General features: G+C 39.2%; 1 protein-coding gene across 1 annotated transcript in view; it reads left to right on the top strand.

Moving 5' to 3' along the window:
* The window catches only part of LOC124555172 (protein dispatched), a 196,480-nt gene that overhangs the window by 147,501 nt on the left and 21,697 nt on the right, over positions 1-27,282 (top strand). The window contains exons 8-9 of the mRNA XM_047128998.1: positions 3,789-3,924; positions 16,664-16,897. Coding sequence (XP_046984954.1) covers positions 3,789-3,924; positions 16,664-16,897 — 370 coding nt within the window. The remainder of the gene's footprint in view (positions 1-3,788; positions 3,925-16,663; positions 16,898-27,282) is intronic.

Below are 27,282 nucleotides of genomic sequence, written 5' to 3'. Positions count from 1 at the left end.
TGGACAGCAACTTCTCTGTTCAAGGAAATTCATTATATTCGAACTGATAATATGTTCGGGAATCCTGCAACAAGCTGATGTTAAGGATATTGGTCTGTAATTTTGAGAATCCGTCCTTCTACCCTTCGTGTATACAGGCGTCACCTGCGCTTTTTTCCAGTGACAGTGTTGCCATTGATCTCTTTAAAGCTTTTGATAGGATAAATCACCTGGTACTGCTAACAAAACAGCGAGGACTGGGGCTTAATGAAAGAGTGGTAGATTGGATGACGGGATATTTACAGCACAGAAAATCAGGACCATACTGAGGACATCAACATTTACATATATAACTATGTATACGTATACATATACATATAACACAACACACTCTCTGCAAGACACCATATTGTGCTTGGCAGGGGGAATGTGTGGTATCACATATTACTACTAGTCATTTTTTTTCTGTTCCTCTCTCAGATAGTGAGGGAAAGTCAACTGTCTGTATGCCTCCATACAAGGCCTAATTTCTCTCATCTCATCTCTGTGATCCTTATGCAAATCATACATTTGGGGTAGTAGAATTGACCAGCAGTCGGCATCAAATATCAGTTCTCTGAGCTTCCACAATATTGCCTCACAGAAAGAGCCTCATGTTTTCTCCAGGGATTCCCATTTGATTTCACAAAGCATTTCAATAATACTTTTGTGCAGACTGAACCTGCTGGTAACAAATGCGTCAGCACACTTCTGAAATACTTCAATGCCTTGGTTTAATCCTATGTGTGGATACCGAACACTCGAGCAGTGCTCAAGAATGGGTCACACTAATGTTCTATCCACAGTCTCTTTTCCCGAATTTCCCCCAATAAAGTGAAGTCGAACATTCGCCTTCCCTACTAGCAACATGACATGCTCATTCCATTTCATTTCACTTATTAACATTACACCTAGATATTTAATTGATATGACTGTGTCAACCAGCACATTACTGATGCTGGATTTAAACATTACAGGATTGGCATCAAGAACACAGACACAGCGGGGATGCGAGGAGGGAACAGCAGCAACGATAACAACAACAACAACAACAACAACACACACACACACACACACACACACACACACACACACACACACACACAAGCGAACTGCAGTTTATGAATTAACTGGGAAAGATATGCAAGCTCACTTGTCCCATCTGTTCTTATCATCTGCCTGTGAGAAGAAACCTTTCCCTTGGCAGGTGTCACAATGTTTATGTGTCAACGGTAGGTTTAGTTCATGCATCTGCTGTCAGCACAGCTAGCTCACACTCAGCAATGAAGTTTTTACTACAACTGCGCAGTGGTATTGTAGAATATCAAAGTTTGGTCAGTAGGTGCTGAGGCAGATGTGCTATTTGACTGAAGGTTTACAATTTTTGACAATTTATGAGGACTGGAGAGAAACTGCTTAGCATCGAGTGCTTCAAAATATTGTGTAGAATAATAAGGGAAGTGGAAAACATACCTCACATGCAAATACAGTTTCATCTCACTTTAATTTCCTGTCAGAAACATGTAAAATCTTATTTTGAAAAATATGCAGCAGATTTTAATGTGAAATATGATAGAAATATAAATACAACTGAGCTAGTTAACAAAATAGCAGCTTTCAAATTCCAGCAGGAAGTGCTGATGAAGAACACTGAACATCTTCCTATTTGAATATTTCGAAGCTTTATCCCAAAGTATGGGTTACAATATGCTTACTCAAACATCAAAATTGCTTAGATTATATTTATGATGTGTGCAGCATCTTCTCAATGCAATTTCAGCAAATTAAAAAGATAAAAAACTACTTTAGGCCAATTATAGATGAAATAGTGTGTCAGATTCAGCTATTTTGTTGATAGAATATGACACAGCTGCTAAACTTGACTTCAAAGGACATAACCATCTATAATAAAAACATAATTATTGAAAAGGAATATATTCCTAACACTTATATGTAGTCCTTTTCCTTTTATTTCAAATTAATAATTTATACATTTCTGCTAATTTATTAAGAGCAGATAAAATCTGATATTTATGATTTTGCACCATATATATGCAAGCACTTTAGAATATTTTTGTTAATGAAACAACTGATAAAATGGCATTAAATACTCAAATATTTTTGTGCCATGAGGAGCAGATGACGTGCTGTTGATCAAGATATCTAAGTAATGAAAAATATTAGCCATCTCAAGATGGGCGTGGTAGCCTGAAACCAGTTAGGGCACTAAAATAAAACATTTAAAAAGTATTTGTGGCCGGTTCCATCATTCATCAACCACTTCCATACCAGTCTAGTCTGTGCAAGCTCTTCATCTCTGAATAACTACTGCAACAATGTGCTTTACAGACCCCCACCCACCCTGCACACGAGTGCGTGCGTGGCCCCCTACGCCACCCCCCCACCTCTCTCTCTCTCTCTCTCTCTCTCTCTCTCTCTCTCTCTCTCTCTCTCTCTCTACACACACACACACACACGCACACACACACACACAAAACTGTTACCTTGATGCTTTAGGATGTGTCATACCAACTGATCTCTTCTTTTATCAAGTGTAGCATGTCAGTTGCAATTCAGACACTCAGTCGGACTTATGTGGCAATGGCTGGCACCGTGACTTGCCAGTCTTCAATACTGAGACAGACATATGCCATTTTTTTTGTGGAGACACGCAATTAGTGTTCGTTGATCCAGACTATCTGAGGTCCATACTTTGTGGTCCATGGAAAGCAGATTAGGAATTCATGTTATATACATACAGAAACCATCTGATGATAGTTATGTTCGAAATAGCCAATGCAAGGGGAAAATATTTAATCACTTTACTTATTCATAGCTGTTTCAAAATTTATCTTATACTACAGAAGTTACACCGTCAGCCATTTCACTCCGCTGTGAAGTGTATTTAACTCAGTCTGCACACACTATACAACATTTCAGTAGCCGTCAGCTGCATTTCGAATGAAGCCACAGGTACTCTCCTGTCCCTAAGGTCGAGATGGTATGTCAACACATCACCAGAAGTTCATGTGATGGTTCCATAGATTTTAAAGCCAATGCAACTCACTTGTGAAGTTACCAGGAAACATTTGCAAACCAGAAACCTGACACACTAAGGCTGTCATGGCCCAACGTAGTTTTAGTAGTTATTACATATTTGAGGCCATACTTCGAAGGTAAACTATTGCTACAGCTAACACCAAACATCCATGTCGTATTTGCGAAACCTGTATTCCAAAACAATTATTAATTGTGAAGAACAGTTCCTTGAAATAATTGAGTTGGTAGAAAATGTGATTATTTTTATTTGTTTATTTAATTTTTTTACTGCAGAGTTTGATAGGAAATAAATATTCTGTTAGACATGTTACAGATTATCTACAATATACCTTAAATGCCTTTTCAGAAGTGCTTTTCTGTAGTTCATCTTCTTTGTGAGAATGTCATTGTCACACATCAATGCTCCTTTATATTATACTGACCGTATCACATTAATGTCACAAAATGGTCTACATTTTGGCTACCAATATTTCAGGCATTGTTTGGGCTGCTATTTGTGCAGTATTATGTTCTTTCAGAATGTACTTCATATTATTAAAATGTCATTTAGTCTCATGTACAATATAATTAAAATACTGACAGAACAGAAGACTTACCATAATTAAAATATGTTATAATTTACTGTGTTAATCTTTATAAAGAATTCTCAGGTTTTAATGTTAATGGAATATTCATTCATAAATATAACAAAATTCTGTCTTAATTTTTAGAAAAGTGTCGGCACACTGGACAATGCAATGCTAATTCTGCCATTTGGACGAAGCAGTGACACACTGGACTACTATAGAGAGATTGACAGTGCATCATTACAGTATCAGGATATTAAAGTTACTGCTATGGAATTAGGTCAGTAAATCTGTTAGATGGATATATATAATTAATTTTATTTCAAAGTGCACATGTGAAACAATTCATATAAAAACATTATCTTTATGAAGGATTGTGTAGACTTAATACTTTCAGTGCAGAGCACTTTAGGTATTTCATCAAAGGTGTTATAGCATTTGAAGAAACTAGCTTAGTAACCAAGTTTTTTTAATCTTGTATAGTAACTGATTTCTTTTTAGTCTTTCTTTATTATAGAATATTGAATTTACTGTAAAAATTAAATATCTGTTACACCATTCCATAAGGTGTAATGTTGAAATACCAAAATGTTTCACAGGTTTTGATGTTCTGGTAACTTATGTATTCAAATTCAGTGTACATGTACTGAAAGTCAAAAGTAAATGGTTGAGTGTTGTTTATACAGGGTGTATTCGACCTGGGACAACTGGGAATTTTTCATTGTTTTAATTTTCAGTTAATTTTCTGTAATTTTGATTGGTAAGAACTGACACTCTAACAAAGGATATTGCTGTATCCCGCTACTGCAGAATAATACGGCAGCAACAAAATATGAACGAGAGAATAAAACTTAAATTGCAAAGAAATGCGCCACATAAAGAAAACACAGTGCTCATACAAGCGTTTGCCAACAGCAAAATGTGTCAAAGGGGTTAGGAAGACTATGTAATGCTCTGTGACAACAAATTACCTCCGATGAGCGTGACGTCATAACTGTTTACATTTGATTCATGTAAGCAGTTACGAGCAGGATCATGCGCATGCGCAGTTGAGTCGCGTATGAGTAGTACCTCCTCCCAATTCTGGCTACAGAAATGTCGCTGTTGGTTGTGTACGCAGCAAACCGGGGTATCTGAACCGGACAGCTATTTTGGCGGTGAGGGGGGGCAAATTCGTATTCTTGAGGAGTAAAAAACCTTGTTTCACAAAGCGCGTAGCATCTAACGCACGTCAGTTTATCGATTATTCAAATGATTTTGAAACGCGTCCCTGTTGCTTTTTGAACACATTCTAAGTTGATTTCTGAATTAATTATAAGTTGATTTTTGAATGTGCTCATAGTGTACGTGATGTCCATGCGAGAATCCTTGTCGCATCTAGAAATAAACTTTCCTGCAGGAAAAGGGGATGGGGCTATACGAGCTGAGCGGAATAAAGCCGAACGGGGGTGAATGCCGTTTGTTTATGTGATTGATTGGGTATGCGAATGATTGTTATAATTACTAGCTAAGTCCATAGATTCAGACTACCAGAGTGGGATTAAACGACTAACAGGTAAGAAAGATTATGTATTATCTTCTCGGTGTATCCAAGAAAATGGAATTTTGACAGAAAATTTTTGTCCAGATCACTACAGTAAAAAGGGCATGTTGATCATTTCCTGGCTAGCAACCGCTTAAGTTCTATTCTGGGAGTTGCACGGAAAAAGCGCTATACGACCACGTAATACTGCCTAACCGGAGAATAATCACTGGATAACTAAACCCGTGATTCTGGCAGGGTTAGTAGAGTTAACCAGGCAATGAGCTTTGACAGTGATAGGAATAGTTACAGAATTAGTGATGAGAAGGTAGTTTGTTAGAAGAAGGAAGGAGAAGAAATGGGGACATCACACAAATTATGGAATAATATGATGATTCCAAATTTATATAAAAATTTCGTACTACTACTTTTCGACCTCATGCTTCAAAAACTGGAGCGTATGAATGAAATATGAAACTATTTCCTAACATAAAGCTTTTTTTGCTTGTAGTTGGCCAAATAGACATTTCAAATTGGTACTTCGTGAATTATATCCTGTCGTATTATAAAAATGACCATTGTTACCAAAACAGTCTTGCTTATTTGGTGTGTGTTACAGTTGCTGCAATAGTAGAAAGGCGTGTTTTCTTTTGTCTAGTAATGACAAAATAGACGTAATCAGATTGAGGAACCACACCGGTCTTGGGTACTATTTGTATTAACAGCTTTTTCAGTATTAGACAATGACATTTAGATTTTTCATGTAGCAAAACGTTTGACAAACGCAGAAAGGAAATCACACCAAGTAAAGCTGTAGCAAGATTAGAGACAAGGGGAAAAAAAAAAGAAAGACGCTAGGACTTAAGGATTGAAGAAATGTGTACTGTCTTGCTTGTGTCTTGTTTTACCTGGTTTTATGTATCCTGTATTTCATTTTATGCCGCACAGAACAGCAAGTTATTAGCTAATAGGCAGTAAAGGGTCCAAATTTTCTGAATAGTTCTTGTTCTTCTGGTTACAAATAGTCCCATTCAGTATGAATTGCAAGGGGTTTTTTTTTTTTTTTTTTTTTTTTTTTTTTTTTTTTTTTTTTTTTTTTTTTAAAAGGAGAAAAAAAAAAAAAAAAAGAGGGGCATGATGTCAAACCGGCCGACTGGGAGCAGGAGAGGCACCACAGGACATTTTAATTTCCACTATCCTGAATATAGTTTGATGGCATCCATTACAAAATATATACATTTGAGTTCCACAGTGCGAAGTACAGTGACGTGCGGTAGAAGAATGCTGTATGAAGAGGCGTGTTACTGCATTTTGGCACACTTAACACCAAATAACACTTCTTACATTTGCTCGAAGTTAAATGTTTTATGCATCAGACTCTTCAGAAAGAGGTGCCCTACAAAATGAACATATTTTTGAAAAGTCTTTTTTTTTTAATTTAATTTTTTACATCATATCTCAAATGCTCGAGGGGGGGGGGGGGGGCGGCACCATCTAGTATTGCCCTGGTTCAAAATATCATAGATCCGGGGCTGATGCGCAGAGCAGTCTGAGTTATGGTAAAGGGGGGGGGGGTCCATGTGATCTGTGTTTACATTTAGTGATTTTACTGTTTCCTCTTCGTTTACTGCTCTCACGTCAAATGAAAAAAAAAGTGATTTCTGTGGCTGGGAGCTATCAAGTGAATTAAAATACATTCACATAATTATGGAAGCCTACAGTATGTTGTTAGTTCCAGATTTTATTTTATTTCCACCTTTCTGACAGTCAAGCATTAATTGCCTTGCAGAACAATGAAGTTTTTTTTCACTTTGCTAAAGAAATTCGCCTTTTATTTATCTTTTCCGCTGAGGCAGCCAGTTTGTTTCAAACGAAGTGTTTAATTCCACGCTATTGGCTGGTTTCAACTGTTCACTGCATTTCAAGTGCATGTTTTCATCTTCTAGCATGTATGGCATTATGCCATAACAAAGAACCAAACATGAGATAATACAGTACTGGTACTCCAAGAAAATTTACATTCTGAAAACCACTCTGAAAAGCTTAATATCAGGTCGAGGCCGACTTCATTGTGAATCTGGACATTTGAATGTGCACTTTAATGCGAATTATTCATTTCAGCATGGTTCAAGAAATTCCGAGTCTTGCAGTATCCTCTGATGCCTTGTTTCTTTTATGACATAATGTAAAATCTTTTAATGTTTTACACGTACAAACATACGGGCTTCCTATATCATCGTAGCTCTGCAAGCTCGGGGACGCCTCTTATGTGGCATTCTGTGGCAACTGCTGGAACAAATCTCTTTGTAACAGATCTCAGGAAAATTGTGGTTTGAAAAGCATTATTTTCAAAGTAAATTTCCTTTTGCACAAGATGAACTATGTGCGAGAATGTACAATGAATTTCTTAAATCACAGAGTGTTTGACTCTCATTTAAAAATCAACTCTTTGATGACAAGCCATTTAGAAGAATTTTGAGCCCAGATGATCAGAGATTTATGTTGGTATTAAACATTTTACTGGCACATTTGTGTGATGTGTCTTAATGTGTAACATGCGCAAAAAAGATCAACATTATAAGTGAAAGCTTAGTTTCTCTTGTAGCTTATTAATCTTCGCGACAAATATTATATATGAAAAGTTTGCTTTTCCTGTAGCAACACTATGTATATTAATTTAAACTATTAACTTTTCCTGTTTGTGTGTTTGCACTACTTGATAGTGATGTTGCTATTGGCCGACTAAATCATGTGTCTTATGCTGTGAATATCCACTGTCATCGGCGGGCGAGATCACGTGACAAGAGCTATGACTGGCTTACAAAAGCACATCGCAATCTCCATTTCAATGCTGTTGAAAGTAACATGCGGTTTTTGGTGCAATTTGAATTTATACTTTCGTAATACAAAAATATGCAGCGTATATGTTGCTGCACATCAAAGAATTTTCCAAAACGTTGTTTTTCCCCCTGAGTTTCGTTTTCTAAAGTGCCGGGAAATTCTCAGCCGCTGTATAAAACCATGACTATTCAAATGATTGATAAATTTTACAGTTCCAAGGGAATGTATACTGTCACTTAACACGAAAAAAGTGTATTTTCACCTGGGAGAAAGTGTTTACCACCTGGGAGAAAGTGTATTTTTAACCGGGAGATCTGGGAAAAATCTGGGAATTTTTTTTCCTTGTCCACGTATACACCCTGTTGTAGGTTTCCTTAAAAGAAGGAAACCACCCAAAAATATAACTCAAAATGTTGTGTGTCTTGCACAATTAATTCTGGCCTAGAAAAATGAGAACACAATTCTTGGCAAACAATTTATGCTTGCTCTTTGAACATGTTTGAAAAGTACTTCAGTATTGTGCAAGATCTGTGTAGCACTAGTATCCTGCCCAGGCTTCGCACGGGTAGCACTAAGTATCTACGGCCAGACGAGATTTGTATAGTGTAGTGGTAATTTTGTTTAAGGGGCACTCTGTAGAGTTATGATTAAAAATCAAAGAACAGTGTTAGGTAACTGAATATCATCACTTTCATATAAATTAAACAAAGTAAGCAGCGTATGCTGCTGGCTAGCGTGATGCAACACCTAAAGAGGTGAGCAGACTGTCTGACCATAACCCGCTACCGATGTGAGCGTTGCATCAGAGGCTCCATGGCTGTTCATTTCTTGAGGGGACAGTCTTGCCAGCATGCTGCGAGTAACAAAATTCATGCAGTATTTCATGAGAGTAGGCTTTACATACACACAGAAAATGCAGCAGGGGACTGTAAATATCCATAGTTCAGCCAATTTGCACCAAATATTTATAAATGATATACATGAATCTTCCATGTGAAACAATGTATCTATTATTGAAAATCTTATCAAAAGCCCTACAGTAGTTCCTTGGATTAGCCTAGCCTTCATATATAGGTAGATATAGGTAGTGGAGAGGGACTTAAATTTATAACATGTAGAGATGGAGAACGTGTGTGTAGATTCTTCTGTGTGGTTCAAATGTCCTGGTGAAAGTGTTTCAATTGGATGTCACTTCGACGAATTGCATCTCCGTAGCCAGTTATCCGACCGCAGAAAAGGCGTCTTTCAGTTTAATGTGGAATCTGAAACATGTTTTGTTTGTGACAAGTCTCCAGGCCATTGAGAGGTAAATGCTAGGTTAAAAGAGAGAGATAAAATTGGTGGTCCAGCTGGGATTCAATCCCACAATGTTATCATTATCAAGCACACACTTTATCACTAGACCACCAAACCCAGGTTCATTTCTAATCTTGAGAATGTCACCGACAGTTGAAATGTAAAGCTGAACCACAATCTGATTGTGGCAAATGCCCTCCATGTCATTAAGAGATGAATGCTACATTAACTGACAGTGAAAAAAATCAGTGATCCAACCGGCATTTGACTCTGCGACCTTCAGCACCTGCTTTACCCATAGACCACCAAGCCCAACTAGGATTGTGCTGAAACTTCATTGTTGTCTGGAGTTGAGGCAGCTGTACAGTTATATGGCAGAGCCTTTGTTTTCACAGCCACGACAGACTTAAATCCCTAACTAGCAGAGAAACCTGACATTGTCTGGCTATTTATTTATAGCTGTTCCTGAGACTTTGTACTCTTGGAATTAATTTTTGGCTTACAAAGCTCCTATGTATACAATATTTCAAGTAATATGATTGGGTTGTTTGCTTCAATAACCTGGGAGAGAGCCACATAGAGCTGGTTGTGCAGAAAGCAACTGACACTAAGGTCCATGTCTGCAGTAGACAGCATTGATTCTTTTATGGTCATGGCATAACATAAGCTCATAAGGAACTGTACACATTTAAAGTGAAATTGTAAATTGTTACCAATAGCGGGTTTCAGGGTATAAAAACTCACTTGCCTGCGACACTTTTCTGCTTCTATAATGTTACATTGGAGAGAAGTAACTTTAAGCCTCTGTAGTGAAGCATTCTGAAGAGCAAGATAATGCATGACACACCTGATCAGAGAAGCCTTGCTTTTGGAAGGATTTTCCAAAGAACTAGTTAAAGCCCGATGCTCTTGAGCTGCAGCAAGTCTCACATCAAGATCTTCATTGGATTCTCTAGACCGCATAGTCGTCAGTCTTTTAACCATTCTGGGTATTCAGAAAGACTCGATCTTTTCTAGCCATTTTTATTCATAAACAAAACAAAATCAAAATGTAATGAGTAGACACCAAAATCACAAAGCAAAAGCAGTAAATTCATTTTTCTTAAAACAGAATATAAATGAAACCTATCAAAAGAAGTAAAACATTGTCACTAAGGTTCTAATATACGAAGGAAAATCAGTAAATCCATATATCCAAGCCAGGTAAATTCACCTTTGGTTTGTATTTGTAAAGATAAGATTGCACTGCTTAATTTTGTCACTGACATAAACTTCTGAAAATATATCTGTCATTAAGTTAAAAAAACTGAAAGTGACGTCTATTGGTTCTTTGGTGTACTATGCCGTGATGATTAAGCATCCGTTCTACTAAGCTTAGAGGATGATTTTAGATAAAACTTTATCTGAATGCTTTCTTACGTTATCACTTTTTGTGACAAGGGTCTGAGGGAGAGGAATATGAACAGTAGCTTGCCCCTAAGAGAATCTGAAACTTGGTATGTGGGATTCAGGTAAGAAGATAGATATCTAGCATTCCATGTGTTGTATCTTTGCTCTTTAATATATTATTCTACTAGACAAGTGTTTGGTGATCAGGCATTGTCATTTTGCAGGATGCAGAAGTCACCAATCACATTACATAAGTGTAAAGGATATCTACTTTATAGAAAAGCTCAGTAATTTTAAGAGATACCAGCCTTATGCACACAGTCTTGTCTGGAAGAATCCTATTTATGGATGTTCCCTGAATGAAAATGAATTTCGGCTTCTTTCTTTTTCTAAAAGAAAGTCTATTGTCATTGTACAAGGTAAATTGGATATTGTTCCTGTAGTGTGTGGTCCACCATTGACCTGTGTCCATTATATACATACAGGTATTCCCTCAGCAAAATATCTCTTCCTGTCAGGAGTTGTTAGCAGAATACACATGGCTGGTTGCCTCATATGTATTTACCTACATGGTCACCTTTCTGAATGTGGCTTTCCTCCAGTTTGGTAATCACCCTTTATTGGAGTTGGTTTGGTTAACTATCCTCTATGTCATCCAGCTAGAACAGTTAACCCGGCCCTCAGCTTGAACCCCCACAGCAACAATCATCATCATACAGCTGCCTGCTATGAACTAATGAGACATGCATATTTGCATTTGCAGCACTGTTGCTTTGACACCAACTGGTGCAGCGAGGGGCAAGGCAGATTTCCACAATGACAGTGGCAGTAGTGTTTTAGTCTATGTAACTGGTAGTGATGCATATGCACAATAAGCATGCTGCTGCTGATAGTAAATACAGGTCATTTTTGTAATCGAATTATTCAGAGTCTTGCAGCCCAACCAGGACGATGGGGCTGTACCACATGGAACTCCTAGCAGAGGTCACCGGGTTGAGGTCACGGCAGGGCAACAGCTCTGCACAATAAGTCCCTCCCTGAACTTGCCAGACTTGTTTTAAAAATATGCAGAATGTAATCCATGGAAAACAGTCTGTGCAAACATTCAAATGAGAACCTACAGTACAATGATAACTAAGAGAAGAGCCGACTACAAGATGATAATGGAACATTTTAATGCGAAAGTAGGACATAAACTTTAGCATACTATACCAGAAATGATAGAGGTCGTTTGTAGAATTTGATGAGAACAACACAATGCTTGCCGTTGTACAGCATGATAGTGGTATACTTGAAGTAACTTGCAGCCTCTCTTCCGCCAATATGAGGCCGTTATCATGGTTTTCCTTTCTGTTGTACAAGATACTGTTATACCTTATGTAGTCTTTTTGTTTTGGTATAGGGAGTGAGGGCAGGGGGGGCTAATTCCAGTTGTCCGGATAAAATAATTTTTGAATAAGAGAAGAACGTTACTAATAAATTGCATTTTGTCTTTAAACAGTTTTTTCAAGTACTCAGTTTTTTGCCCATTAACTACCTTCTTGAACTTGGATAAAATATGTCATTGATTAGTTCAACACATAAGAAACTACATTTTGTGCTTTGTGGGAGGATTGATTATTGGTTTTGTAATATGATTTTGTTTGTTAGACGTGTGTATAAAATATTATCAGAGTCTGTTTCAGAGCAGCTAGCTACTCTAGTTGGAGTTAACAGTAGGAATTGTATTGAGTTTTATTGTATTGTATAGTTACTGACTTCGGTAAATATTTATCAATAGAATTTTTAAGAAATTCTATATTAATATCACTGGCAACCTTTATTTCTTTATTTTTTTACTATTATGCCAATGAGACATTAAGGTTACTTACGAAAAAGTTGAAATTTCCTGAAGGTGCTCAATATACATTTACTATTATAAATGCTGCTCTTATTACAATTTACTGTCATCAGTGCTCTTCAATGTATGGCAAGTTCTGATGAATGTGGCAGCTTCTCCTTTCCCTGTATATGGTTTGGTCTGCAAAAGTAAAATGCATACCTAAAATGTGTAACACTGTATCAGTAATCACAGAGACAAATTATGTGAACTTGACGACTAATTTGTCACTGCAAATAAATAGTATAATAATTTTACTGGGTCTGCAAATATTCTGATTATTTAATGAGTGCTGAAATTTTACAGTGTATAATTCATTGGAAACATAGTCAAGAATTTTCAGCAATCACCAGAAACAAGGCGTTTTCCATGATTGCATTATTGTAGAATTATACTTGATTTATGTTTTCCATATCTTAAAAAAAGATGCTGCTTTGACACCTGTAACCTCTGGTGTCTTACTATTCAAGAAAGTGCATTCCCCCCCACCTTTTTATTTGCAATTATGCAAACCAATTTTTCCTTCTATTTGCTACTGTAGTTTGCCAACTGATAGAATCGATAGGAACCGTACCAATATGTGGCTCTGCATGTGACATACAAGGGGTGTTCTGACAGTAAGGGGACTTCTCAAATTGTGCGGGCAGCGTACATTCAATTATCAATCTCCCTTTTCCTCTCTCTCTCTCTCTCTCTCTCTCTGTCTCACTCACACTCTTTTTTGACAGATACAAAGGTTAGATGTGTTTTAGTGTGCTTGGCGAATTTTGATTATTATAAAAAAATGGAGCAAAGAATTTGCATCATATTTTGTGTGAAAAATGGAATCAAGTGCTCTAACACACTTGAAATGTTGACAATGGCATGCGGTGAGTCTGCTCTAAGTAAAAGAAAATGTTTACAAGTGGTACAAGCTCTTCAAAGATTGCCAAGAAGATGTCAGTGATGAACCTTACTCTGTATGCCCCAGCACATCAACAACAGATGATAATGTCGAAGTTGTGAAGAAAATTGTTTTGGAAAATCGTGGAATTACCATAAGAGAAGTTGTTGAGGATTTGGCATATTGGTCAGCTCGTGTTGGGCAATTTTTTTCGGATGTTTTGAGCATGAAATGTGTGTCAGCGAAGTTTGTTCCAAAACTTCTCAATTTTGATCAGAACAACCGTCGCATGAGCATTACTCAGGAGCTCTAGAACGATGTCAATGATGATCCTGATTTGCTCAAAAGGGTCATAACTGGTGGGTTTACGGTTATGACGTCGAAACCAAAGCCCAGTCATTCCATGGAAGCATCCTGGAGAGCCAAGACCGAAAAAGTATGCCAACTTTGATCAAATGTCAAAGTTTTGCTCACTGTTTTTTTGAATTACTGTGGCATGCGTAGTGTGTCATGAATTTTTGCCTCAAGATCATACAGTCAGTAAGGAGTATTACCTTGGCATTATGCGCCATGTGCAAGAAGCAATATGCAAAAATCGTCCAGAATTGTGGCAAAACAATTCATGGCTTTTGCATCATGACAATGCACCTGCTCATTCATCATTGCTTGTGAGAGATTTTTTGGCCAAAAACAACATGAAAATCATGCCTCAGCCACCATATTCGCCAGATCTGACCCCTTGCGACTTTTTCCTATTCTCAAAACTGAAGAGACCTATGAAAGTGTATTCGGGAGGGCGACGGTTCAATCCCGCGTCCGGCCATCCTGATTTAGGTTTTCCGTGATTTCCCTAAATCGCTCCAGGCCAATGCTGGGATGGTTCCTTTCAAAGGGCACGGCCGACTTCCTTCCCCATCCTTCCCTAATCCGATGAGACCGATGACCTCGCTGTTTGGTCTCTTCCCCCAAAAAACAACAACAACAACCTATGAAAGTATGAAGATTTTCAATGATTGAGGAAATAGAAACTGCATCGCTGGAAATACTCGAGGCTTTATCAAAAAGTGCTTATGAGAAGTGCTTTGAGGATTGGAAGAAATGTTGGCCCAAGTGTATTGTATGTGAAGGGGATTAGTTTGAAACGGACAACATGAATATTGATGAATAAATAATTTTTTTTTCATAAAAATATAAAGTCACCTTACTTTTTGAACACACCTCGTAATCAATGGTTCCAACTTAAAATTAACACTTCTGACAGAAAAGTACAGATGAAGTTGCTAATGGTGGCCATTAACAGATAAAAAAAATCAACATTGGTATGGTTTGCTGCGGAGGTAGCCAAATCACACACTGTAGAATACATCAAGGTCTCTGTCAAATCTATTGAGAAACAAGGCATTGATTGATCATATGTTAGTGTGCTGAGGAACATAATCACCAGTACGATGACTTCCAGTAGGCTTCATCAGCATAGTGAAAAATTCAAAATTAAAGTGTTTCAGGCAAGATGAATCCAAAAATATTCTAAACAGTCATAGAGGGAGGTTTTTAAATTCTTGGATTGGGAAAACAAAGAAGAAATACATTTTTTGGTAGACATCTGAGACACCTTCATTTTTCTGACGATGATATAGTGCTTGCCTCTAATGCAGACAAACTTCAGAACTGAATGGATGAACATAATAGAGGAATTTTAAATGTAGGCTTCAAAATCAATTGTAATAGTACTAAAATAATATACAATCAACACATCGGTAACGATGGGCAATGAAGGCAATGGTTGGATGGGGAAAAAAGAAAGAAAAAGATTGTTTTTGGCAACCAAACAGAGTTTTCAAAACTACAGGTCAGGTCCCAGTATGTGTGAAAAGGAAAACTTATACTCAGAGTGTGCTTTTAGTTTTCACTTATAGCAGGGAGACATGCACATTTAATAGGAGTGGGGTCTGTTGAAAAACTGCGCCTAGCTTCAGTGAGCAGTGGAAAGATGCATGTTGGGAATTACACATACATTCATAAAACAAACTAATGACACGGGGCAACAGATTGGCATATATGGTGTTAATATGACCTCAATGAAAATTAAATGTAGGTTAGTGCGACATGTAACAAGGCGAATATATGATTGACAGACCTAGGAACTTCTGTTCTGGATTGTAAGAAGTAAGAAAAGTTTGAGATGATAACCTAATGGAAGATGAATGAATGAAATTAGAAAACTTACAGAGGTAATGTGGATCCATATAGCTGAAGTTGTTAATTAATGGAAAAGTCTGGAGGAGGTGTTTGTGCAACATTGGATGTCAAAGGGCAACTGATGCTGCTGCACTGTGAGATGATGATGATGATGATATTTGGGCCATGCCTTGAGTACTGTTGCTTCTTGTTTTTGTATATAAAAATGCTGTCTTGATTGTGTATATTGCTGCATTGTTCTTATTTAGACATAACAAAGCTGTTCATGTATTTCCCATCTACTATCTACTGTGTTTTCAACTCTTGTTTGATATTCTTTTCTAGACCTCCCATTAAACCATCACTCAGTCACTTGAAAAAGAGACTTTTTTTACTCTGCCACAGATATAGTCTTTCTGGTCATAAGCATCTTTTCTGATTATACCACATGACCTTCCTTTCTGCTCTTGGCTTCCTAGTGCAGAATAAATAAACTATCTTATTACTTTAATACATTCTCACATACCCTGCCACTCATTATCAATAGTTTTCACCAAAATATCTGTTTCTGTTTTTCCTTTTTGTTCCTTTCTTTTTCCCCCACGATGGAAGTCCTTAGGCAAATGAAGACCTGTGAAATATTTTTATTTTTTTAAAGGTAAGATTAAGCTAGTAATATATACTAGAAAATCACTAATCAGATGGAAAGAGAGCCGAACAGCTGATACTGAAGTGTCAGAAGTGATGCTTTCTATTTCTTTTGTTGAGCATTCTGTCAGTGGAACATCATCACTATGAATGTAAAAATATTATATGCAACATTATCTTTTTGATTAAAAAACACAAAACTTGAGGGCAATGCTTAATGTGAAATTTGAGTTGATATTAAACTGTGCTATGTAAATATTCTAGATTTCATGGCCATTAATCCATTCACAATACAAACCATACAGTTAAAATCTGTCTCCCCCTCCTATCACTTGTGGTGTTTTTTCATGCTTTATCAGTTGTTTCCTTTTTTTTCTTTGCAGGTTTGAAGAATACATTGTTTGACATGTATCTCGTTCAAGACACATACTTAGTAGGAGCAGGTGCATTATTTGTGCTCCTCTGCATGTGGGCATACACTCACTCATTGTTTGTCACATTTATGACAGTTGTGGCAATATTATTTTCACTGGGAATCTCATACTTCGTGTACACACTAGTTTTTGAGTTAGAGTTCTTTCCATTCATGAACATTCTTGCAAGTGTTGTCGCTGTTGGTAAGTTGAAACACTTATTATTTATATTCTTTTCTTTAAGCTCTGTGTCTGATATTTTGTATAGCAGGTGTTTTGGTGTATGCTATATATGTATTCCCATTATGAACGTATACACTGAACAACTTAATATTTGTGTGTAGTAGTCCACAAAGAAATATAAACACTGAACTGGGATAAAATGTTTAAAACTGATAGAAATATGGTGGGTGTCCATGACAGTGATAAAAATTTTCAGAAGTGTTATAGAAGAACAAATGTATTAATTTGAAGTAGAGAAATCTGGTAGGAGTCGTAAGCCTTAAGTGAAAATGGATGTAAAAAGTCAAATTTGCTGTTGGCCAGCTTATAATGATAAAAATGTAAGTACATGTACTTTTGTACTAATTTTATATGTTTGCATAACTTGTACAGGGTACTAAATTGACAACATTTGGTGGAAGTGGTGTCCCTCAGCTCCTGTGCAGGTGTGACATACACACATAAAAAAAAAAAGTTTTGCATCACCTCAGTTCTGAGAGTTGCGGAACCTGTACAGAAAATTGGAATACATATCAACATAAACATCATTTCCGCTCTTTTTTATTTCTCATGAAAATCACACATTGCATTTTGTACCACCATACAGCGAGACCTTCAGAGGTGGTGATCCAGATTGCTGTATATACCAGTACCTCTAATACCCAGTAGCATGTCCTCTTGCATTGTTGCATGCCTGTATTCGTCGTGGCATACTATCCACAAGTTCATCAAGGCACTGTTCGTCCAGATTGTCCCACTCCTCAACGGCGATTCGACGTAAATCCCTTCAGAGAGGTTGGTGGGTCACGTCGTCCTTAAACAGCTCTTTCCAATCTATCCTATGCATGAAACTTCCTGACAGATTAAAACTGTGTGCCGGACCGAGACTTGAACCGGGGGTATCCTGGAAGAAAGGCTATTCTTTCTTCCAGGAGTGCTAGTTCTGCAAGTTTGGAAGGTAGGAGACGAGTTACTGGCAGAATTGATGCTGTGAGGACGTGTCGTGAGTCGTGCTTGGATAGCTCAGTTGGTAGAGCACTTGCCCGCAAAAGGCAAAGGTCCCAAGTTCGAGTCTCGGTCCGGCACACAGTTTTAATCTGTCAGGAAGTTTCAGATCAGCGCACACTCCGCTGCAGAGTGAAAATCTCATTCTTGAAACATCCCCTAGGCTGTGGCTAAGCCATGTCTCCGCAATATCCTTTCTTCCAGGAGTGCTAGTTCTGCAAGGTTCACAGAAGAGCTTCTGTGAAGTTTGGAAGGTAGGAGAAGAGGTACTGAAAGAATTGAAGCTGTGAGGACGGGTCGTGAGTCGTGCTTGGGTAGCTCACTTGCCCGCGAAAGGCAAAGGTCCCGAGTTCGACTCTCGGTCTGGCACACAGTTTTAATCAGGAAGTTTCATATCAGCGTGCACTCCACTGCAGAGTGAAAATCTCATCCTATCCCACACATGTTCAATAGGGTTCAAATCTGGAGAACGTGCTGGCCACTCTATTTGAGCGATGTTGTTATCCTTAAGAAAGTAATTCACAAGATGTTCACAATGATGGCACGAATTGTCATCCATGAAGTTGAGTGCCTCGCCTTTATGCTACCTATATGGTTGCACTATCGGTCAGAGGATGGCATTCATGTATTGTACAGCCATTATGACACCTTCCATGACCATCAGCAGCGTACGTCAGCCTCACATAATGCCACGCCAGGGAACCTCCACCTTGCTGAACTCACTGGATAGTGTGTCTAAGGCATTCAGCTCGACCGGGTTGCTTCCAAACATGTCTCCAACGATTGTCTGGTTTAAGGCATATATGACACTCATTGGTGAAGAGAACGTGATGCCAATCCTGAGTGGTCGATTCGGCATGTTGTTGGGCCCATCTGTACTGTGCTGCATGGTGTTGTGGTTGCAAAGATGGACCTCGCCATGGATGTCGGGAGTGAAGTTGCTCATCATGCAGCCTGTTGCGCATAGTTTGAGTCGTAACACGACGTCCTGTGGCTGCACAAAAAGCATTATTCAACATGGTGCCGTTGCTGTCAGGATTCCTCTGAGACATAATCTGTAGGTAGCTGTCATCCACTGCAGTGGTAGCCCTTGTATGGCCTGAGCAAGGTGTGTCATCGACAGTGTCTGTCTCTCTGTATCTCCTCCATGTCTGAACAACATCGCTTTGGTTCACTCTGAGACACCTGGACAGTTCCCTTGTTGAGGCCCTTCTTGGCACAAAGTAACAATGTGGACATGATAGAACTGCGGTATTGACCATCTAGGCATGGTTGAACTACAGACAACATGAGCCGTGTACCTCCTTTCTGGTGGAATGACTGGAAGTGAGCGGCTTTGGACCCCCTCCATCTAATAGGTGCTTCTTATGCATGGTTGTTTACATCTGTGGGTGGGTTTAGTGACATCTCTGAACAGTCGAAGGGACTGTGTCTGTGGTACTATATCCAGTGTCAACAGTTTGTTGTTCTCCTCATTTTCCTTAACCAGTAGAACTGTCTTTGCAGTGTTACAGATTGTTACACCAAGCATGATTATACCAATGTACACACATGATCATGATCCCCCCCAAGGGGCTCGCTGCTGTTTGGCGGGTTTGTGCTTGCCTACCGTGGACTCCCAATCTTTGCAGCATCTTTTCCTGCCCATTCTGCATGTCCATCATCTTGCTGTTCTTTTTCCCATCCCTTGGGGAACATGTCTGGGCTATTTTTGGAAATGTATTTGGCATTTTCAGTCGTCAGTATCAGAATACTCTCCAGTGTTCCTTCTTTCTTTCTTCGCTCACCTTCTCCTATCCTTTCTCTGTTTCGACGTTTGAGGTTCCTCTTTTTCTTCCTCCCTGTACACTCCTGGTGGCCGGCCCATGTGTGTGACATGTAACAGGTGACTGGGTAACCTGTAATACCCTGCCTTGGGTTGGCAGGTAGGATTTGCACATGCCTGCTGGTACAGGCCAGGCCCTTGGAGGGGTGATTGCCTAAGCTGCTACCTTCCCAAATTGCCGATTGGTTCCTCTGTCAGGTGTCACCCAATTGGAAGGAGTGTGTCATTGGAGATGCTGGCAATCATGGGGGATTTTCTCGCATGGAGCCAATCGTCTTCACAGTCAGTGGCTAACGATTCAAAGACCCTCCCAGCTGTTCCGAGGTTCCTCATAATTTCATGTACTGAAGAACTCTGTCCTTCACTATAGTAAATCCAGTTATTATTCAGAAAAATGTTGATGCAGTTGCTGGGTCTGTGAAATCTTGTTCTCATTTACACACTGGCACTTTGCTTTTGGAGACCACTTCTGATTTTCAAGCACTATTGCTTGCAGCTTTGCTCCTCCACGGCTATCCTGTTCGTGTCGAGGCCCATCGAATTCTGAATTCTTCCTGTGGTGTTATTTCTACCTGGCTGCTCGATGGTATGACTGAGGCAGAAATCCAAATGTACTTCTCTGATCAGGGTGTCATTGCCACCATTGGGTGATGAAAAAAGTAGACGGATGCTTAGTGCCCACACGCACTCTCTTTCTTACATTCAATAGAGTGGTTCTTCTGTCAGAGATCAAAGCAGGTTATGAAGTTATCACAGTAACAGGTGACTGGGTAACGCATAATTCCCAGTCGCAGGTTGACAGGTAGGGTTCGCACATATCCCCTTTACAGGAGAGGCTGAGGGAGGGGTGATTGCAATAGATCGGGTTTCTATAGGCATGGTCTGCACCTCAGTAGGTATGGGAAGGGGAGGCTGGCAAAATTTATAAGTGACAGTGTAGTGGGTGGTGGTGGGATCACTCATGGAAAAATTCCCGTAGTGGTTGGTGTTATAACTGCACCTTTTTAAGATTGAAGTCAGCTGATAGGTATACCTGCTTAAAGGAAGTCCCTCTAACTAAGGAATTGCCTTCAGGAGACATCAGGAATCCAAGTGGAGAAGGAATTAGCATATTTCATGAAAATATAAGAGGTATTAGAGATAAAGTTAGTGAACTAATTATAGATGTGGACTCTGACACTATTGGTACTTCGGAGCTCCATTTAAGTAATCTGACAATTCAGGGGCTTCCTTTACCAGGATGCAGATTAGCTGGCTGTCTTTCAAGGAGTTCCTTGCAGAGTTGGGGAGTAGCCATGAATGTAAAAAAACAGTATTCCATTTGAGTCCATAGACATATAATGGCACTGCACTGAACAGATATTCAAATGTTGTGCAGGGGCAGTTGAATTTAGTGAAACTAAACTTATAATTCTTGTTGTTTATAGATCCCCTAACTCTGACGTCAGAGCATTTCTTCTCAAGCTAGATAGGGTTCTTGGTTCAATTTATAGGAAGTACCAAAAATTAGTTCTATGTGGTGACTTCAGTATTAATTTTGTGTATGATTGTGCAAGAAAAAGGATGTTGGTAGATCTCCTAAACTCATATGATCTGATGTAGACTGTATTTTTTCCAACTAGAGTGCAGGGGAACAGTAACACAGCCACAGACAAAATTTTTATTCATTCTTCATTACGAAATGGGCGTTCTGTTAGTAAAAGGGTGAATGGCCTTACAGACTGTGATGCACAAGTGCTACATCTACATCTACATGATTACTCTGCAATTCACATTTAAGTGCTTGGCAGAGGGTTCATCGAACCACAATCATACTATCTCTCTACTATTCCACTCCCGAACAGCGCGCGGGAAAAACGAACACCTAAACCTTTCTGTTTGAGCTCTGATTTCTCTTATTATATTTTGATGATCATTCCTACCTATGTAGGTTGGGCTCAACAAAATATTTTCGCATTCGGATGAGAAAGTTGGTGGCTGAAATTTCCTAAATAGATCCCACCGCGACGGAAAACGTCTTTGCTTTAATGACTTCCATCCCAACTCGCGTATCATATCTGCCACACTCTCTCCCCTATTACGTGATAATACAAAACGAGCTGCCCTTTTTTGCACCCTTTCGATGTCCTCTGTCAATCCCACCTGGTAAGGATCCCACACCGCGCAGCAATATTCTAACAGAGGACGAACGAGTGTAGTGTAAGCTGTCTCTTTAGTGGACTTGTTGCATCTTCTAAGTGTCCTGCCAATGAAACGCAACCTTTGGCTCGCCTTCCCCACAATATTATCTATGTGGTCTTTCCAACTGAAGTTGTTCGTAATTTTAACACCCAGGTACTTAGTTGAATTGTCAGCCTTGAGAATTGTACTATTTATCGAGTAATCGAATTCCAACGGATTTCTTTTGGAACTCATGTGGATCACCTCACACTTTTCGTTATTTAGCGTCAACTGCCACCTGCCACACCATACAGCAATCTTTTCTAAATCGCTTTGCAACTGATACTGGTCTTCGGATGACCTTACTAGACGGTAAATTACAGCATCATCTGTGAACAACCTAAGAGAACTGCTCAGATTGTCACCCAGGTCATTTATATAGATCAGGAATAGCAGAGGTCCCAGGATGCTTCCCTGGGGAACACCTGATATCACTTCAATTTTACTCGATGATTTGCCGTCTATTACTACGAACTGCGACCTTCCTGACAGGAAATCACGAATCCAGTCGCACAACTGAGACGATACCCCATAGGCCTGCAGCTTGATTAGAAGTCGCTTGTGAGGAATGGTGTCAAAAGCTTTCCGGAAATCTAGAAATACGGAATCAACTTGAGATCCCCTGTCGATAGCGGCCATTACTTCGTGCGAATAAAGAGCTAGCTGCGTTGCACAAGAACGATGTTTTCTGAAACCATGCTGATTATGTATCAATAGATCATTCCCTTCGAGGTGATTAATAATGTTTGAATACAGTATAAGCTCCAAGACCCTACTGCAAACCGACGTCAGTGATATAGGTCTGTAGTTCGATGGATTCCTACTACCCTTCTTAAACACTGGTGCGACCTGCGCAATTTTCCAATCTGTAGGTACAGATCTATTGGTGAGTGAGCAAGCTATTTTATCAGCGTAATCTGAAAGGAACCTAATCGGTATACAATCTGGACCCGAAGACTTGCCCGTATCAAGCGATTTGAGTTGCTTCACAACCCCTAAGGTATCTACTTCTAAGAAACTCGTGCTACCAGCTGTTCGTGTTTCAAATTCTGGAATATTCCATTCATCTTCCCTGGTGAAGGAATTTCGGAAAACTGCGTTCAATAACTCCGCTTGAGCGGCACAGTCGTCAGTAACAGCGAAGGTATTGACTGCGTCTTGCTGCTTGTGTACTTTACATACGACCAGAATTTCTTCGGATTTTCTACCAAATTTCGAGACAATGTTTCGTTGTGGAACCTATTAAAGGCATCTCGCATTGAAGTTCGTGCCAAATTTCGCGTGTCTGTAAATTTTACCCGATCTTCGGGATTTCGCGTTCTTCTGAACTTCACATGCTTTTTCCGTTGCCTCTGCAACAGCGTTCGGACCTGTTTTGTGTACCATGGGGGATCAGTTCCATCTCTGACCAATTTATGAGGTATGAATCTCTCAATTGTTGTTGCTACTACATCTTTGAATTTGAGCCACATCTCGTCTACATTTGCATAGTCAGTTCGAAAGGAACTAAAAGGCTTTTGTACTCAAACAAATGTCACATATAATTGCAAACTATGTATGAAAGCTAATCCAACGGCAACAGAGAGTTTGTTGAACCTCATTAAGGAACAGGAATGGCAGGATGTTTATAGTGCCGACAACATTGGTGACAAATATAATGATTGACTTCTCATGGTTGTGATTCACAGTCATATAATATATCTTAAAAGACATCGTAGTCGCCATTGGCTGTATGAAATATTTATTATTACGATTACAATTTCGGCCTTAGGGCCATTTTCGAGTAACACTTCAAAAGTTACCTAAAACGTAAGGCAACTTTTGCAGTGTTACTTGAAAATGGTCCCAAGGCCGAAATTGCATTCGTAATAATAAATATTTCATACAGTCAACGGTGACTTGATGTCTTTTAAGAGACAAATATAATGCTTTCCTTAGCATATTTCTCGAGCTCTTTGAGAGTTGCTTTCTGTTAGAACGTTCTAAATGGGGTAATGGCAGTAAAAGGCAGCCTGGGTGTCTGGCTCGTGGAATAAGGATATCATGTAGCAAGGGGGGGGGGGGGGGGGAATAATTATATCAAAATATTAAATGTAGTCACAATCAAGCTACAGTAGCTTATTACAAACAGTATTGTAAGATGCTTAAAAATGTTACTAAGAAGGCAAAGTGTTTGTGGTATGCAAATAAAATAGCTAATTCACAGGATAAAATTAAAACCATATGGTCAGTTGTGAAGGAAGTGTCTGGTCAGCAGCACAAAGTTGACAATATAAAGTCGTTTTGTAGTAAAAATATTTCTGTTACTAATAAGTCAGATATATGTGCAGTATTTAACAATCATTTTCTGAGCATTGCTGGTGAATTAAATAAAAACTATAGGGAATTACATAACTCTTGGAAAATGCCTTTTGGAGACTGATGTGTGAAATACTCCTCTGTGGTACTGACAAGGAAGAGATTGGGTCAATAATCAAATAATTGAAGACTGAGGACTCTCATGGATATGATGGAGTGCCTAGTAGAATATTAAAGTACTGTGAAGCACATGGTAGCCCTGTGCTTAGCCATATTTGTAAATTTTCCATTAAGAATGGTCAGTTTCCTGAACAAATAAAGTATCCAGTAATAAAGTTACTTTATGGAAAGGGAGAAAGGGATAATTTAGACAGTTTTAGACCTATTTCTATGCCATCAGTGTTTGCTAAAGTTATTGAAAAGGCTGTATGTGTAAGGATAATTGATCATTTTATATCACATAATTTGCTATCAAATGTACAGTTTGGCTTTATAAGCCGTTTAACAACTGAAAATGCTATATTCTCTTTTCTCTGTGAGTTACTGGATGGATTAAACAAAAGGTTTCAACACTAGGCACATTTTTTGATTTAACTAAGGCGTTTGATTGTGTTGATCACAAACTATTGCTCCAGAATTTGGACCATTATGGGATATGGGGAGTAGTTCACAAGTGTTTCACCTCCTCCTTCAACAACAGACAAGAAAAGGTCATTATTCACGGTGTTGAGAATGGCTATGATGTGGGGTCTGAGTGGGCCCCAGGGATCATTGTTGGGGCCACTCCTGTTCCTTATTTATATAAATGATATGCCCTCTAGTTTTACGAGTAATTCTAAAATATTTCTGTTTGCCGATGACACTAGCTTGGTAGTAAAAGATGTTGTGTGCAACATTGGCTCTGTTTCAAACAGTGCAGTTCTTGACATAAGTTCATGGCTTGTAGGAAATAAACTAATGCTAAATCACAGTAAGTTTAGTTTTTACAGTTTCTAACGCACAATTCAACAAATACCCAACATTTTAATTTCACAGACTAGGCATATGATTAGTGAAACTGAACAATTAGATTTCTAGGTGTTCAGATAGTAAACTGTCGTGGAAAGCCCACATTCACGATCTTGTTCAAATACTTAATGCTGCCATTTGCACTGTTCGAATGGTATCTGACGTAAGTGATTGTTTGACACAAAAATTAGTCTACTTTGCTTATTTTCATTCACTTATGTTGTATGGTATTGTATTTTGGAGTAACTCTTCCCATTCTAAAAGGATATTTTTGGCTCACAAACGGCCAGTTTGGGCAATAATTGGTGTAAGTATGCAAACCTCTAGTTGACCCTGTTCTCTAGTCTGGGTATTTTAACTTTGGCCTCTCTCTATATATTCTTTACTGTCATTTCTTGTTAACAGTGTCACCTTATTCCCAAGAATTAGCAGCTTTCACTCAGTTAATACTCGGCAGAAATCCAGTCTGCATTTAGATCATACTCTCTTAACTCTTGTGCAGACATGTGTGCAATATACTGCTGCATCCACTTTCAGTGAGCTACCACAAGAATTGAAAAATGTTAGCAGTAATCCATGCTCTTTCAAATCGAAACTGAAGTTTCCTCATGGGTCACTCCTTCTATTCTTTTGAGGAGTTCCTTGAAAAGTTAAGCTGATTCTTATGTTATATTGTTCATTGTGCATACTTCAACTTGTGGCTTGATTTATTTTTTTTATTTTTTTTTTTTTTTCGGTTCATAAACATTTTATTTTGTCTGTTATTACTTTTATGCTGTAATTTCATTTACTGACACGTTCCATGACCTTGGAGATTTGCTCCTCAATTTGGTCTTACGGAACTAGACATGTAAATAAATAAAACTATAGATTTTGAACCTGATGCACTGCTACCACTGTCATCGTTACAACCATGCTGGAGAGTCCTGTCGACACCCAGCTAAATGTATAACCTGTGGTAGGGATGCTCACGAGGACGATTGCCGCCGCCTCCTCCTCCTCCTCCCCATTGCATCAACTGCAATGGTGACCATGCCATCTCCTCCCACGATTGTCCCATGTGTCTCAATGAGCAGGCTGTCCAGGAAATCTGGGTGGAGGAAAAAGTGCCTTACCTGGTCGCTTGCATGTTGTTTGCTAGTCGCAAACCCTGTGTTCTACCATCTGGCACCCACAGTACTGTTATCGATACATCTTTCCCCACAAAGGACATGGCCACGCAGACATGCGACCTCACAGTAGTTGTGAAATCGTCCAGTGTCATGGTAGAATCACCCTCCTCTTCCAGCTGTGCAACATGTCACCAAACCTTCGCCTCACGGGATGAAGTCACCAGCTACACAACTGGCAGGCCGGAAGGGACAGAAGGAATATTGCCGCGAAGACTTCCTACATCCCTCCAGCCAATCAACACCTAAGTCTTTCTCTGCTAACTGGAAAGTCTCTTAGAAGTCAGACAAAGGCAAACTGTCTTCTCCTTCACCAACTCGAAGATCCTCTTCGACAGTGTCGCCACGTGATACCCTCACCTGGCCGACCTCCGTGTTGCCAGTGGACACCACCAACCGCTTTTCCATCCTGGACTCCTCAGGGCGACAGCAGAAGAATACCGACACTTCTGCAGACCTCATGGGGCAGGATTCTCCTGCGTCTGTGCCTTGTAGCAGCAAGTCTTTGAAAGCTGGTACTCAGCAGCTGCCGAGGTGACACCCCTTCATTTTTCCTCATCTAGACTCCAATGGAACATTCATGGCCTTCAGCCCAACAAAGAGGATTTATGGCTGCTCTTAGACTCATAGCGTCCACTTGTACTCTCCCTTCAGGAAACAAAATTGTGTCCTCACAGCTGCTTTGAGCTCTCACATTTCGTCCCGGTTTTACAGAATGATATTCATAGTCAACCCATCTCCCTGGCTACCCACCTTCAAGCTGTTGCAGTTCACCTTTTCCTTTCTCACTTGACCATTTCCATTTGTACTGTTTACATCCCTCCATTGTATGATGTCACCAG

This window comes from Schistocerca americana, chromosome X (assembly GCF_021461395.2).
Source record: "Schistocerca americana isolate TAMUIC-IGC-003095 chromosome X, iqSchAmer2.1, whole genome shotgun sequence".
NCBI lineage: Eukaryota > Metazoa > Arthropoda > Insecta > Orthoptera > Acrididae > Schistocerca > Schistocerca americana.
This window is presented reverse-complemented; position numbering and strand designations above follow the sequence as displayed.